The sequence below is a fragment of the Triplophysa rosa genome, linkage group LG16, assembly GCF_024868665.1.
Source record: "Triplophysa rosa linkage group LG16, Trosa_1v2, whole genome shotgun sequence".
In the NCBI taxonomy this organism is placed as follows: Eukaryota; Metazoa; Chordata; class Actinopteri; order Cypriniformes; family Nemacheilidae; genus Triplophysa; species Triplophysa rosa.
In genome coordinates this window covers 15,040,638-15,058,098 of record NC_079905.1, presented here as the reverse complement: position 1 = coordinate 15,058,098, position 17,461 = coordinate 15,040,638, and the positions used below count along the sequence as shown (strand labels likewise).

At 39.4% G+C, this 17,461-nt stretch overlaps 2 protein-coding genes across 2 annotated transcripts in view; both read right to left on the bottom strand.

The window, feature by feature from the left end:
* trit1 (tRNA isopentenyltransferase 1) overlaps positions 1 to 7,442 on the bottom strand; it is a 59,540-nt gene extending 52,098 nt beyond the window's left edge. The window contains exon 1 of the mRNA XM_057354425.1: positions 7,277 to 7,442. Within this exon, the coding sequence (XP_057210408.1) occupies positions 7,277 to 7,435 (159 nt within the window). The 5' untranslated portion in view covers positions 7,436 to 7,442. The remainder of the gene's footprint in view (positions 1 to 7,276) is intronic.
* Positions 7,443 to 8,385: 943 nt separating this feature from the next.
* On the bottom strand, positions 8,386 to 12,916 carry myclb (MYCL proto-oncogene, bHLH transcription factor b). The gene is made up of 3 exons (XM_057354661.1): positions 12,503 to 12,916; positions 11,490 to 12,075; positions 8,386 to 10,445 (listed from the first exon to the last, which is right to left on the bottom strand). Exons 2-3 carry the CDS (start codon positions 12,049 to 12,051, stop codon positions 9,808 to 9,810), a joined length of 1,200 nt encoding a protein of 399 aa, XP_057210644.1. The 5' UTR covers positions 12,052 to 12,075; positions 12,503 to 12,916; the 3' UTR covers positions 8,386 to 9,807.
* Positions 12,917 to 17,461: the final 4,545 nt, after the last annotated feature.

The following is a 17,461-nucleotide window of genomic DNA, read 5'->3' as shown; positions in this document are numbered from 1 at the left end:
TCAAAATCTAGCGCAACCTCTGGTGTGTACGTGTGAAAATGCGTGTGCTGCAGTCAGACAGAGAGGTGAGGAGTCTATAGGCCCGTCAGTTAAACAGGGTGGATGTTAGGGATGGGCGATATACCGGTAGAAATTCCCCACACGATAGGAATTAGTTTTCCCGCGATATAAACGATAAATTCTAGTTGATGACGTATTTCTTTGTGAGACCCATTCACAGCTCATATGTAAAGCGAAAACGGGTATAGCGGAGGGCGGACGTGAAGCTGAGAAAGAGTTTGCACTAAAAGCTCTAAATCTCGTTTAGGTTGGCACTGTAGATGCATCCGAGTTAATGTTTAGTTTCACTTTCGTTTTATTTGATTCGTTTGTTAAGTATTTGTTGATAGTCATAATACGTTACACAACAACATTTAGTTTGGCTAAAAGTATTTATTTAAACATTCGTTAGATGTTATGCGCGCGTGCGCAAATTGTTTAATATGATTTCTTGCCTGTTATATACAGGATGAACGGAGCGTCCTGTGTGCAGCTCGCGCCCACATGTGCTTTCATAGCGACACAGCATGCACAGCACTGCTGCCTATTTACATACAGTACAAATGTGAGTTTGTATTACGTTATTTTAAATACGTTTATGAGCGTATAAAAGCATGGATTATTTAATGAGATTTCTTTTATCCGCATTTTTCTGTTCACTTTCTGTAGCGCGAGTCATAGACAGATTCAGTGTATGTTGCTCTGAGAAGAGAAGGTTCACACAGTTCAAGAGAGAGTGATTGACAGCGTGATGCGATCAATCGTTTCCACCCAACAATAGAATATATACAGTTTTAGGTATGACATGATGTGTTTATTGAGCTTTAGTTCATTTAACTTTTCTTTACTACAACCTTTTGAAGTCGAATCTCACTATTATATTTTATATTTACAAAAATACTGTAGGTATATTTTAGGAGCGGTTTGATTTGGGGTAAGTTTTACTTTTTGATCATTTTTGTTTTTCTGAGGGTCTAGACTACATGCAGCTACTATCACTTGACGCAAAAAATAGCAGTGGATGGCTTTATGGATATATGGTCATTTTTATCGTTATCGCAACAAATACCAGGAATTATCGTGATAGAGTTGTAGGGCCATATCGCCCATCCCTAGTAGATGTGGCGCGGATGATGAGAGAAGATGAAAAGAACGATTGACAACTTTTTCGTGAATAATGTTAAGTTAAGGCCTGATCCGTCAGAAAATCATAAGCAATGCTCTGACACGGAGCCATCAACCTCCCAGGTTATGTCAAGCCCTGGTCCATTTATCTTGAGATGTTTTAAGTTTAAGTTTCAGTTCAGTGAAGCACTTTAAGCACCAACACTTTTTCAGTAAGTTACCTTTACAAATTACCTTTACAAATAAAGAACATTATGTTGACCAGATTGTTAGTTAATCATTTACAAGTCAATTTTGCCTATATGGACAGCGGAATGCGGATTGGGAAATGCGAGTTGATTTAAAGCAAAGACTTACTTTTCCCTTGGAAATTGCATCGACCAATCTGCGGCCGGACATGGTTCTGTGGTCCAGCTCCAGTAGGACAGATTGTTAGTTAATCATTTACAAGTCAATTTTGCCTATATGGACAGCGATTTAAAAAAAAGTGAACTGGTAAAACTGCGGTGTTAAATGCGATGCGGTCGAAAATTTGGGTGCACTTAACTTTGGTGCACCTAAGAAAAAAAGTTAGGCGCACCAGTGCAACCAGTGCAAAAAGTTAGTCTAGAGCCCTGTGCATAGAGAAATTGGAGGCGGCCGCCTCTGTCAAATGTCGTGCCGCCTCAAACTCTCGCCAAAATTATGTCGGGTGTCTTCACAAGAAATGCTGCGTGCATTTAAAGGGGTCATTTTACGCGGCTAAAACGAATATTATTGTTTGCTTTAGATGTATTACAATGTGTATACACGATTTAAGGTTTAAAAACGCTGTATTTTTCACATACCGTGCATGTTTGTATCTCCTCTTAGCCCCGCCTCTCTGAAACGCGAGGATATTTTACAAAGCTCATCACTCTGAAAAGCGAGGTGTGCTATGATTGGCCAGTTCACTACTGCGTAGTGAATGGTGGAATACTGCAATTGTGTGACGGAAATGTAACGCCTCTTACCATATTCGGAACATAAGGTTTCAAAGCAATTGTGCTGACAGGTACGCCCACATTACTTGCGTGTAGATTTGGGCGGTTTTAGTCAAATCACTCCACGAGCTGGCGTCAAGTTGTGGGGGTGTGGTTACACGAGGCGTTTCAGGCAGGTCTGGGTGAGCATTCGCTTCTAGATAAAATACATCTTTTGTTCCGACACTTAAATTTTTGCAAATTCACGTGTCTAATACATGCATGGGCACACACAAAAGACAAAGAAAAACACGTACTTCCAGCGAATGACTCCTTTAACAAACTGTCATTTGTAACTGCAGTTGCTGCATTACGCCACAGTGGAGGCGCTGTTTCGTTATCAGCACACGGAGGCGCTAAAAAGAGTTGCAGAACAAGAGCTAGCTGTGTTTGACGGCTGTTTGTTTTGCATCCAAGTACGATTCATTTCTTGAAATGTATTAAATTAACATGACGTACGTCATTGTACTGTCTTTAGCTGTGCAGTCGGATCGTTGAATCAGCGTATACTGTACACAGCGAGTTCGCTAGTATGAACGCACATTGCGTTCAGAACGACTCGCATACAAATGACTCATTTGAAGCGATTCATTTAAACTATTTAACTTTTCAGTCACTAGCGAATATAAGAGATCATTGAATCATTTAAAGTGAACAACAGAGAATGCAAGATGTGAATGAGCTTTGCTCATTTAGAAAGACTGGTTAATTCAGTTGGCTATTGTGGGCTGAAACGTTAGTTGAAAATTATAAAAAAGCTTTATTTGATTAAGAAAAGTCTGTTTGGTTGAATAAAAGTAATGTTTTATATAACTTAATAACTGTCATTTTCATCTAATTTTGTTAGAACTTTTAATATGTCAAAGTCACTTTGGTTAAGCCACTTAAAGGTACGGTAGGCCTACGTGTGTGTGTGTACAAGATCAGGATGGCACCACCTCCGCCTCATTTTGAGCCAGGAAAAACCCTGACACTGACTCTCAAAAAATCCAATTATTTTGTGTATCTCACTAAAAAACATTTATTTTTTGTAGCCTGAACCGCCCAAAAAAACAAAAATCTCAAATTGAAGACTTTCTTTTGTTGTGTGTTTCGGTTAAGTTATTTCTGTCATTCACCTCGTGACTAACTTTGCAAACAAAGAGCAGTAGTGTGTGCAGCTACATCTCAATTCACTTTATAGCCTGTTATATATGCGCACGCAAGGCATTCACTATGTATGAATGTACACACAACATCTAGCTTATTCAACTAATGACCAACTTTTTTAACCATACTTTCAAAAAATTCAAACTCACAAAATCCAACTACACCAATATTTTCACATTCAAAACGAGGCTTTAATGCACCACTTAATTGACCCAAATACAAGAGAGGAGAAAAGTTCCTTCCTGCAGAGAATAATAAACAGGACAATATGCAAATGAAGTATCAAAACTTCACTAAGCCCACCCCCCGAGTTCCCAGGCCTTTTCCAAGGGTCCCCAGAGCACAAAAGTGGTCCATCCAGGCAAGGCCCTTTTATCTTTTCTATTACTCACACAGACATGAAAACAGATTAGGGATGCACCGATATGTAATTTTTGGATGATAACCGATAATTATTTAACACTGGAAGCCGATAATCGATATATCGGCCGATATACGGTATCTAAATATTAATATTACATCTTCTGAGACACAAACAAAAAGGCAAAAAGTGGACAGCTGCTTTTATTTGAAAACATTCACTGCAGAAAACAAGGTAACCATTAGTTCTCTTTTTCCCGGAAAATCATGTACCATGATTACCAAAGCCTACTTTACACTAATTAAAGATTCTTTAACTTCTAAACTTTTCTGGTATGTTTATTTAATAAACAAATAATAGATGTTCTTCCAGAGCAACCCAGAAAAGTGTTTTTAATAGCCACATGTCTAACATGTGTCAAGAATCGTATTATATTGTATTGTCATTGTGTTAAATGTCTGTACTAGAAGCTTCCAACACCAAAGAAAATTCCTTGTGTGTGCAAGCACACTTGGCAATAAAGCTCTTCTGATTCTGATTCTGATTCTGATTCTGATAGAAAGCATTCGGACAGCAATCGGCTTTAAAAAAATATGCTTTTGTTCCTATAATTTACACATTCATAAATATCTACATACTGTACCTACATTAACAATGTTTTTGATGAGTAAGTGAACGATCATGACAGAACGACAGTATTGTACTGGGTTTTAACTCTGAGCAGCGTGCAGCTGAAGTGGTTTAACCAGAGAAAATAATTCAAAATTTATCGGCTATAATTTATCGGCCTAAATTTTATTATCGGCCGATAACACTCAAAATGACCATTTATCGGCAGATACCGATATGGACGATAATTTATCGTGCATCCCTAAAACAGATGTTTAGTTATTTCACCTGATCATGACACCAACCACACGGTAGAACAAGAGACGTTCTTCTTCTGTTGTTTTTGAAGGAATTACAGCTTGATATGATATGATATCAGCACATTACAAAGCTTCACGTGCTCATCTTCTCCAAATGAAGACGGAAATATCAACTCCACTCTTTAAAGGGGTCATATGGCGGAAATACGTGTTTTTCTGTGTCTTTGGTGTGTTATAAGTTGCCCATGCATGTATTAGACACGTAAAATTGCTAAAAATTTAAGTGTCGGAACAAAAGATGCATTCTATCTAAAAGTGAATGCTCACCCAGACCTGCCTGAAACGCCTCGTGTAACCACACCCCGACGAATCTACGTCACTTCGTAACATGATTTGACTTAAGACCGCCCAAATCTAACCGCAAGTGACGATCTCATTGTATCATCACCGCCGCAGCCATGTCGCGGAGACGCTTTGTGTTCCGTTGTGAAAAGAACGACACTTTGTTTGCCATGCCAAAAGATGAGACAACTAAAAACGAATGGTTACATTTTATTTACAACACTGTTCCAGAAAAGTACAATCCGAATGTTCAAGTTTGTGCAGCGCAGTTCACAGATGATTGCTTCATGAACCTGAGAGAGATCAAGGCCGACTGTGCATGAAAGCTTTGGTTAAAAAGTGGGGCCATTCCAACCATTACAACTTCGCTGGCGCTTCAGATTCACAACCTGAAAGTATATTTTTATTGTAAGACTTTGTTACGGACTAACGCGAGTTGAGTTTGTCGTGTGTTTGTGATCTGCAAATGCAGACACGCGCAAACGTGAAAAAAGACAACATAAGTCCTAATAATCAGTAATAATGTTCCCACTAGAGGCAACAAATGTCGTGTTTATAATGTCTTTTTATATTTAGTATTTATTTTGGGTTTATTGTCTTTGTTGAGTCGCGACTAGGGATGGGTATCGTTAAGATTTTATCGATACCGATATCGATACTGCTTATCGATACCGGTACTTATCAATACTGTATAATACAATCCTTTACATCCTGCTCAAGTTGCGCTGGCAAAGTTGATGAATCGGATTGATCATCTTCATTTTCCGTATCAGATTCGGGCTCGAAGTGATATAAGGAAGTACCGATGACATTTTATCACCTGTCAGTACAATTGCGTGGGAACATGATGTTCCGAATATGGTAAGAGGCGTTACATTTCCGTGAAACGCTTGCAGTAGTCGACCAATCACTACGCACTGGTTAACTGGCCAATCATAGCACACCTCGCTTTTCAGTGCGATGAGCTTTGTAAAAAATCAGCGCGTTTCAGAGAGGCGGGGCAAAGAGGAGATACAAACATGCACGGTATTTGAAAAATACAGCGTTTTTGAACCTTAAATCATGTATACACATTGCATTACATCTAAAACAAACAATAATATTAGTTTTAGCAGTGTCATATGACCCCTTTAAAAGATAGAAAAGCCGCAGTGGTAGGAGAGGATGGTAAGTATATGCAGAAAACCATATAGGCCTATTCATGAAGTTCACTTGTCAAGAGATCAGATTTATCGGCCAGATCACTTTATTTAGCGTTGATGTACTCCGAGTCCTGAATGATTTTATAGCAACTGAAACAAAATGTGTCTTTGTATGTAAACACAGCTACTGACACAGTGAACTTGAGCAAGAGACCGGCAATCAGACGGGTCAAATTAAACCAAAAAGAATTTATTCTACAGTGATTTAGTGGAGGTGTACAGTTTTTACTGTGATCATGTCACACCACTGCAACACATGACATGGTGCAGATCTTTCAATGCAGCTGTTATTCCTCCTGGTCCATATGTGGGTTTTAACTTATTTAATTTTACTTCTGTATAAAAACACTGTTTATTATAACTACTTATTTTAATATAAAAAATGATCAATTTTTATCTCCATAGACTACCACACGTGAACAAAAACAGGTCCAACAATGGGACTACCATCAGGTGGACTGTAATTTTGGAAGGCTCGTAAAACTTAACAACTCAAGGGATGACCAATGTGAAAAATTGATGTATGCTCAACTTTAGAATTACAACATTGCATTCTATGGTCGTGCAAATTGGGTCTTTTGATTTCAATTCGGTCTCACTAGGACAGGACAGGCATATGACAGACTCACAAGCTGAGATGGGTAAAACAGGTTCATTTAAAACCATGAAACAATCATTCAGTAACTCGTGCAGTGAGTTTGTCTTCAGTCTGGAGATGATGGCAGGGATCACTGGGCAGGACTTTTTTCTTGGCTTTATGACAAATTTGTGAATCAGATCGCGTGGAACGTTTTATCAAATATGGCGACCAGTGAAGAACACGAGGAAAAAACAAGTGTGTAAAAAAAGAAATAACAAACAAATCATCATCGTATAATATTCATTGTGCAAACGCCAAAAATGGTGTAAAAGCGTGTTATTAGCATACGTATGTATTTTAATTTGACTTATTTTCATGCTTGGCCTAACGTTAACTTACATGTCGGCTTAAAACAGCATAAATAAAACGGACTGCACGTAATTCCAAAACGAAATCAGATTTTGACAACTTCATTTATGTCACAGTAACCATTTTCACGCTATTCTGTCACTCGACTATATAAAAATGACCTGTCATTTATCAGTAGCAATGTCCTTTCACCTGCTTTCTTCATTGACAGCGACTATACAACAGATCGGGTTCCTCACCTGCATGGAATCGGCGCTTATTATTTCCCCCTGAAGTCTTTTTCCAATCTCGATAGCCAGTTTAGACTTGCCAGTTCCAGAGGCCCCTAAAATCACCACCAAAGACGGGCTGATACCTTTCCGAATCGCACGCTGCACACTCAAAGTGGTGGCCGCCATGACAGCTACCTCTCAGAACTATGGAAGGATCTGCGCATGCGCGTTGTCTCAGAGTACTTGGAGGCGGGAACTGTATCCGAGCAACTGAACCTGTTTCCATAGAAACGAAATTAAAGGATTCTAATTTAGCAGGTAAGGAAGGCAAGGGCGTTCCATTAATAGATAGGACAAAAATGTATACAAACCAAGAACAAAAAGTATTGAAAACTGATGTGTTGCGCGTGTAATGTGTAGCAAAATAGCGATGATACCAAAATGGAGAATACAGGCAATCAGAAATCACTTTTTCATCCATATTTCCTATTACTCTGTTAGCTACAATATCGTTATATTAGATACTAGTAACATCATGCCGTATTTTACGTGTTTTTTCTGGGGTAAATGTACTATTGACAGCATGTTTGATTTAGTCGCTCATTTATTTAATTATGTGGCAATCGGTCACGTTTTAATCGTTTAGCTTTGAGTTTTCACAACGCGGTTGACTTCAGCAGTTTGACTTGTGCACCTTCCGGAAGACACGGGTGTGAATAGCTCTCTTCCGTCTCCATGGCAACTGAGCGTTCTGCGCCAAGGAGAAGAGAGATGATGGTTGCCATGGAAAAGAAGGCCTCTACGTGATGTCAACTAAAAACGGCTCCCCCTAATGAAACTATCATATCGAGTTCACACGATCAGATAGGTGTTGATGGAGAAATGCCACTTTTGAGTAAAATCTCGCCCTATAATCTGTAGTATCTGTGCCGATATTAACAGTTTTGAATGAATAAAGGTACAAAAATATAACAACTCCAGTCAAAAATCCTTAATAACAAACAACAATTTCTTTAACATCATAAAGAAAGTATTGTCAGTTGGCCTGTTTTAATTCTTTTCTAAGCTGATCTTAGAAATTATTGGTTTATATATGCATTTGTGCTGAATGCAAACAAAAGAGATAGAAACTGACATGATTTGAACTGAATTTATTTATCCAATTTCGAGTTTTTGTATATACGCATATGAGGTACAGAACACAAAGTGCTTAGACAATGCTGCTGCCATTCATCTCCCAGTATGACACCTGACGACAAGGAACAAAATGAAAAAAAAAACCTGTAGGTTACTGGTGGCATATGCACACTGAAGTCAAATTGTGTCACATTATTCTGACAGCATTTTAACCTTGTAAGACATACAGTTTCTTAAATTTCGACTTGGCAAATGATAGTGCAAAGATTTTAAGTATCGACAGTATTATGGGAGGGCATATGCCACCAGTATAACTTCACATTCAAATTGAAATCAAACAATGATACAATGAATTCTGTAAGAAAATATAATTAGTACAAAACTCTTTTAGCAATTTGTTTTTCCCCACCACAAGAGATATTACAGTAAAGAAATTTCAGAACATAAGGGAATAGGCACCGAAAACAGCATAACAAAGTGGCTAGTGTTAAAAATGAAATGTTGATAGTGTTGTTTTATTTACATTTTTTATTTTTTTACCTTTTTTAACAAAAATAGAAACTTTGAGATACTCTTAGGGAAGGCAGGTAGGCCAACCAAGTTTTAGGACAAATGACAGAAAAATAGAAAATAAAGTCTATTAACAGTGCTGATTTTCGTATTCAAACACAAAGTATGTTTTTTACACAACGATCTGTACAACACTACAATTATATACATATGTCCAAAGAATATGCCACAGTTTATATACACTGCAAGGCTGTGCTGGATGCTGTCCTGAATGTTAAGAATAACAAAAAAACATGGAACACATAATGTAACAAAATAACAGTGATGCAACTTCCTGCCTGATAAAACTCACACCGTCATCAAGTGGCAATAGGGGCACACAGCTCTCCTTTCGTGTAAAAGTAACAAAGCACTATTAACGGAGAAAACAGATTGATCAAAATACCCTTAGATATATTTAACCAGATAATTTTCTCGACATTCTGCTGCAAAAACCTTTTATAAGATCAATTACACATGCATATAAATTGCCACCTTTCAAATAAAGCCTAATTTCGCATGCTAAGTTAATGAAATAATATATCTTCACCTTTTGCAAGAGAATTTTAGAGAGCACATTCAATTAATTCACGGTTAGATCTTTCAATCTCAAAAGAATGATGTTTGGAATCTCTTTGGGAAAATGTCTGAAGCTTTGTGGGGTCTACTGGACACCGGTACACCGGCTTCATATCTGATTTTTAAAGTATACTGTATCTCCAGCTACAAAAGGCAAATGTGCAAAGAACAAAAACAGAAGATCTAAACTCAAAACAGAGTCCGTTCCATTAAATATCCATATTTTAACGAAACACGCAGCTCTACACAGTTCCTATTGAAAATAGCTGGACTGGCTGTAAGGGTTCGATATTTTATGCACGTTTCAGTTCAGCTAGTTTCCGCAGTAACTGCTGTTGCCTGCTTCTCAACTGCTTCTTCTCTTGGGCCTTTTTTTTGTCGCTGGCATGCAGCGTGCGCAGGTATTCTGTGGCCTTGGTCAGGATCACTACTTTAGGCGTCTTTGGACAATCAACCAGGCCCGGGATCTCATCCCGAAGCGCCAGGAAGCGGGAACGCAGATCATTACGTCTCTTTCTCTCCAAGAAATTGTGCGTCTTGCGCTTGTCCGTGTCTTCACAGTCTGAACTCTGAGGGCTGGATGGTTGGGACCTAGGGTGGTAAGACGCATGGGTCGGAGAGGCAATCTGACACGGGGCTGGAACGGATGGGGAGGGTAACTGGCTTTTGCATTCGAAGATTTGAGGTGTGGACCCCAGCCGTGGCTGGATCTCCTGCCGGATCTTTTTGAGGGGAGGTTCCTCTTCAGGATAACTGTCTGGCGAGCGAGCGGCGTAGTTGTGTTGTTGCTGGTGGATGGAGATGTGGAAACGCTTCATGCATGGGTCATAGGGGTCTGCCCGAACTGTGATGGTCACAGGTTTACGGGCATTTACCAATCGTGACTTGTTTTGCTTGTGTTCCACGGTCACTACATCAATCTCTTCATCATCTGCAGAAACAACAAAAGGATATGAAAAACATCAGTTCTGCACGTGTCATGCCGTGTGCATATCTTGTATAGCATTTAGTGTGGACAGAATATTAACTACACAGCTAAACTTTACCAAACTTTAGCATGTATGCTATTCGACTATTATGGATTCTTATTTTAACTTCATTTGGAATGCAAGCTCTAATTTGCTGCGTTTCAAAACTGTATCAACATGAAATTAAAGATTATATTTGTTCCCTATTCTCAGCTAATTAAATACTTAAAAAGATACTATATACACTAATATCATTTGTAAAAAAAAGAACTTTCAGTCACTACTATTATTGTTTCATAAGAGAAACATCATAAGAGATATTTTGAAGAATGTTGGCAACCAAACAACATTGGACACCATTGACTTCCATTGTACGGACACAAAACCAACGAGACATTTCTCAAAATATCTTCTTTTGTGTTTAACTGAAGAAAGAGTCATATACAGGTTTTGAACGACATTGGGGTAAATAAATGATGGCATTTAACCCATTCTTTAAGGCCTAGAATAACAATAATAAAAGTAGAAAAATAAAAACAAACAATTATTGTTCAACACCCAAATAGCAGCATAAGATACTGATGAACTGCATGGAATACTTCAGAATTCAAGCAACCATATCAATGGTTTCTGCTGATCATGTACTAGGCACCACCCACAAATAAAACAATTTCTCCTTTTGTTAAACTGAAGAGAATGCTAAGCACTGCAACAAGTCTACACTACTACATTCCACACATGTCAAGTAATAATCAACATGACATGCCGACCTTAATTCCTAAGCATTACAAACCTTTCTATGCAAGTGTGTCAAGTTTTAGCTTAATCTGCTTAAAATACCAATCATTCATATACAATTAGATCTGAGTATACACATGAACAGCTGTACAGGATGATCAGAGAGATCTGTCAGCGTCAAAAGAGGGAGGGGTAAAGCCTCGGTCTCCATTAGACAAGGAGTCACCCATTGCGTTTTGTTCACTTTCAAAGTCAAGGTCTTAGCTTACCAGATGAGTCGGTGCGAGATTCTGACCCGGACGACACCTGTTTCTTGCAGCTGCCGCTCATAGGAAAGGTAAGGACAGCTGCTGGATCCACGCAATCTGTCGCCAAGCTGTTGAGTCCCGGCGCGTCCACGGGGACGCACTGCGCCTTGCTGGCGAGTTTCGACTGCGCCGACAGTCTCTCGTTGACAACTTTCTCCAGCCGCTGACTGGCAGAGAAGCTGCTCCACATGCAGTCCTGAATAATGATGGAGCTCAAGTTCTCGAAAGTGTCCTCCGCATTGAGTCTGCACTGTCCCTCCTGCTCGTCGTCCTGCCCCAGGAATTGGGACACCCACTCCAGTCTGTCCCCAGGAGATGGGCCGGTGCCTTCCAGTATCCTAACAGGAGACATGGGCGGGGTTGGCACGAGCTCGAATTTCTTCCAAATGTCTTCGCTCGGTGCGGTCGATTTGAAAAAGTCCTCATCCAAATTGTGGTCGTCGTAGAAATAATGCTGATATTGGTCGTATTCCTCCATCTCCCACTTCTTATTGCGCGATCCGTTTGTACTGATTACTGGCATTTGCGTCTTCTCAAAGATCGAGAGCTACAAAAAGAGATTTAGACATTAATAAATAATCCCATACTGCTGTGGTGTTCTTAATCTACGACAGGAAGTTAATTTAACGCACTCTTTTATTTTTTAACGAATTTGGTGAGGAAATGTTATGAGGTTATTCTGCAGTCATTTGTAAACACTGCGTTTAATCCGAAAGGATTTGTGTCATTTATTCACCAATGAACACACACAATGCGATGCTACAATATTGCGTCTCTATGAAACGTTTTATGTTACAAAACTTGAAGTTTCGCAACTCTATTACATAACACTATACGGTGTAACGCATTAGTTTATGTATGCACTAACGTTACCATCTACACTACTCCTCCATAGTTCGTTTATACTTCTGCAAAACGCATTTTATCACCCACAACCCGCTAAAATGAAAGCATATTAACTAGAAAACACTTACCGTAGTGTAGTGCCAATAGACGCGGTGTAGTGCACGTCATTTGAAAGGCGAAAATAAAGGCTTGCAGTTCACCGGTAAAATACAGCAACAGAAATTAGTCCCGCACTTCAGTATTTACACAATAAAAGCTTTCATGTCAACAAGTTAAGAAGGCGTCCACAGCCGTTTGCTGAATAATCCTGTCGTTTTTTCCAGATGGACTGTTTTTAATGTGGCTGTTGTTGTTTTTGATGATGTTGCTCTCCGGTTCTTCATGAGAACTTCGCTTGACTCTTTACAGCAAGTGTATAATCCCTTCCCAGGCCACAGCTCACTATGGACACCTGAAACGAGTACCGCACTATATTATGAGCCAAAATAGTGGGTAGATTTGCATAAAAGGCGTGTGTAGTCCGTTAGCCACACCCATCGTTTAAAGAGACAGTCTGCTGTTTAGACGTGCATTGCAGGCGCAGCGTCTGATGTGTCGGGTTGAGGAGACTGTTTGATGTTGTCATAATTTTACTTATTTAAAAGTTACTGAAAAGGTTAATTTACGCGCTTACAAAACAAAACATAACATCAGAAACTCTTTTGTCTTTAAATAGGACGTGTACATTTACATGTATTAATTTAGCAGACACTTTTTATTCAAAGCATTTAACATTTTTGTCATCCATGACCCTGATAAGTAAGAACGGTAATGAAGCGAACGAGAGTGTTTTTATTAACTACAGGAATTCGATGCAAATTAATGTGTAAATCAAATTACCTCAATATTATTCCCGTGTTTTGTACAGAATGATCTTAAAAAGGTGATAGAAATAAACAAGTGTTTAGAAAAGTGAAGTGATTTTGTTTGTTGCTATTTGGTGTTTTGAGCGAAAACTAAATATGAAACCCTTTTGTACATATTTGCATGGATGTGCATGTGATTTTTATCAAGTGAAGTGAAACATTTGGCAACATGATTTTGATGACATTGTACATTATTGTATTATTAATGAAAGAGTAATTCTCAGTCTTGTGCGTCACGTATAAATTAATTTAACTCAAGATGATAATTAGTGCAAGACAGCTTAATGAATCCCTTGCACTGCTCAATCATGCGTTTTTATTGCTTTATGCTCATGACCATGTGTCCTTTTTTTGCCAATGTCCCATATGGCAAATCTGATGCATTAGGAAGCAAATAATTGTGGACTATAGTCTCTCTCAATTCAGTGTCTGTCCTTTCCTTTCTTTAAATCATAATTAAGACCTTGACCACATGCAGAACAAAGACACTTCCCACAGTGATTGACAAATGTCCCCGGAGAGATGTACCCCCCTCATTTGGAAATGTTTGTGGGAGGTAGATCAATGACACCAGGCTGGGTGAGTTTAATAGGTTTGTTTACAATTGTATCAACTAATTCTGTTTTTTCACCTTGTTTCTTTACCAAGCTGCCCTGGTTGCAAAAATATTTGCATGTGACTTAAGTAATTTAAAGAAAATCTCTAAAGGAATGTATGTAGGGTGCAAAGTGGAACCCCTGCAGGTACATGCATGTCCGCACTGCAAATCTGTGAACTGGCACTATTTCCTTCACAGCAGAAAAAGATCAGCATGCGTGAGATGGAGCTGGTGCATGTGTCACTCTGGGGACAATGACTTGAAGAGAAGTGTGTGCTCGCATGCACGTGTGGTGTTAGTGTGAATGAGTGGCAGGAGGTTGTTGTACATTAGCATGCTGTTATCATATGCAAGAGGTGCTAATTAAGAATTCTGTTCATAAAGCTGTGCACTGGAAAGAAAGAAAGAAAGAAAGAAAGAAAGAAAGAAAGAAAGAGAAAGAAAGAAAGAAAGAAAGAAAGAAAGAAAGAAAGAAAGAAAGAAAGAAAGAAAGAAAGAAAGAAAGAAATTTCTAAGATGACGAATGCTCCTGCTACAGGAAGCCCATAAGGGTGCTACTTTTCGAAGCAATCAGATTTAAAGTTTTCACCTGGTGGAAAATAGAATGCACAAAAGCATCCCACAGATGCAGACTGAAAGGCTCATTTGGCTGGATTGGTCCTAAGCAACCTGGGATGTTGCAGTGACCATTCCTGCTCTTTTATATTTGGCTCTATAAATCCAGAAACACTGTAAAACATGAACTAACATGTTAATTTTCCTTCTTTTTATGTATTTTTAACATTTTTCAAAACTACATAAAAATTCTGTAAAATAAAACAGTAAAATTACAACCCTAGTGTTTAAAACTTATGAGCCATGATCAACGTCTTTTGCAAGATTGATGTGAAAAATCCAGTCTTTTTTTGGTGATTTCACGTTAGGAATCCCTGAGAGAACGACTCGTTAGAAAAACCAAATTAAGACATGAGATTAGAAATTATGCTGCGATAGAAACATTGTGCGAGAAGTGCAAGGATGTGCTTGGTTTACAGAATTTTACTGTTTTATTAAAATATATTTCATGTATTATTTAAATGCGGTCAAAAATGTCAAATTACAGAAAAAGACTGCATGCAAATTTACAAGAAAAACAGGAAGAACATGTAATTTTACGAAGAAAAAAAAACATTTTTACTGCATTTTTCTGGTGCCCCAGCTGTTTTATTAAAATATATTTCATGTATTTTTTAAATACGGTCAAAAACCTTCAAATTACAGAAAAAAAGATTGCAAATTTACAAGAAAAACATCTAATTTAAGAGGAAAGCTGTAAAAAAATTTTACAGTGACAAAAATGTAATCCTATGATAACTTCTCCCATAACATTCTTCAAACTCTCATTGCTTACTGAGGTACATCTGACTGGCATCATGAATTCCCAGGAGCTTGATGCCTGAGTGAAAAGGTTGACTAAGCAGATGTAACGGAGGCCAGCTAGTGAAGAGCTGTGCAGTGTGTAAACCTCACTCCCCGACCAACAGAGACGCTCTAGCGACAGACGCTAGAGACTGCGGTCTTTAGCCTCCTCGTTAGAGCGCCCGTCTCCCATTCGGACCGTCGCCGGTTCGAGGCCCGCGCAGAGCAGGTGCAAGTGGGACCGGTTACATTGGTGCCGTGACCCCGATGGGAGTGAGGTTTAGGGGGGTGAGTGTAACGGAGGCCAGCTAGTGAAGAGCTGTGCAGTGTGTAAACCTCACTCCCCGACCAACAGAGACGCTCTAGCGACAGACGCTAGAGACTGCGGTCTTTAGCCTCCTCGTTAGAGCGCCCGTCTCCCATTCGGACCGTCGCCGGTTCGAGGCCCGCGCAGAGCAGGTGCAAGTGGGACCGGTTACACAGATTCAATACCACCTGATGTCTTTTAAATCAGAAGAGGACAAGAGCAGAGTGTTGTCACTAAGGTGGGGTTTACATTAGCTCGTTGTCGTACAAAAACGACGTTTTAAAACGAAAACGATCCTCGTTTACTGCCGTTTCCACATTTTAGAACAAATCTGCGTTTACACTACACTACTGAAAACGCATGTCACATGACCATTCAGACACGCTGGGCATGCGCACACAAATGTCAAGAAGAGTTGTATGGGCACACATAAGATGGTTGTTGATGACAGTTGGTTACTAGTCACAGACTGACCAGTACAAAATGAACATGATGGCGAGGAAAAGCAAGGACGTCTTCGTGGATAACATTATGAGGTAATCCATGTTATTAGGCTTGTTTGATTTCATCCGGCGCCACGCAGACCGATCGACGGATGACATCGCAGTACTGAGAGCACGATTTATAACCATACGGCTCTCGATTCTCTCTCACGATGCTGTAATGTCACGTGTCGATCCGTGTGCGCAGTTAAGGCAGCTTGAAGTTAAACAAGCCTGTTATTCACACGGTCCTTGCGAGGCTGGTCATTGTCGCCTTCAGGCAGCGTGATGGCTCAGATGACAGAGGTTTAACGAATCAGGGAAGCAAACGCAATGATACAGATGACCCAATCGGTAAGCAAATGTGGGCAAGCATGCCTGCATATTCTAAAGCAGTGGTCTCCAACGTGGTGCCCGCGGGCACCTGGTAGCCCGCATAAACTCTGTAAGGTGCCCGCCAAACACAGGGCTCAACAATAATGCTCAGGACAGTTGACGAATCTGTGACTATACGTATCAGCCAAGTGCTACATCATCATGAAATGTTATTAGCACGTGTTGTAAGCTTTAATATATTCAAGTGGAAAAATATGTGAAAGAAAACAGAATTTGGTCCTGTGAGCCTAAAAATAATGCATCACGTGTTTCAAGTTTGAAAGTATTTTATCAACAAGTAGCCCTCTAGATGATTTTATATCTTCAGGTAGCCCTCGCTTACAAAAAGGTTGGAGACCCCTGTTCTAAAGTCTCCGTTTTCGTCCGTTCACACAGAAACTCAACCCCGGAGTTTTCAAACTAAAACGGGGTCTGCAGCGTTTCCAAAAGTCTCCGTTTTCGGGGGTCGAAAACTCCGGAGTAGTGTAAACGCCAGGCATAACCGTAGCTAGAGTTATGCCTTTTTAAAGGAAAACGCAATAGTTTAAACACTAAATGTGTAATGAAAGGTCAAGGTCTTGTGATGTTGTTGACCATTACGCACAAAACAGGGCTGAGACCTGTCCTTTTGATCTATTAGGATCTTGCCTGCTCTGCACCTCCCAGAATCCTCAGATTAAATCTGAACTGGCAGCATCAGTCGGCAAAAAATTAAACATCAAATGCATGCGAAAATAAAAAGCATAGCTACATGAGTATCTATATTGAATTAAAACAAAGCCACGCAAGACTATGAGGTCACACAGAGACTTTTGGAGACATATATTTCTAAATGCAAGGTGATTCATACTTTGTACATGATGTAACACATTGTAAAAATCCTGTAACAATACGTAACATATTGAGTCATTAAAGTACATGTATTATCTTTGTAAATACAAACTCTAAGAATCTGTAATTCATACTTAAAAGCTTATTTTTAAAGAGGATGTGCGACGTGTTTCATGCATTCTGACTTACAA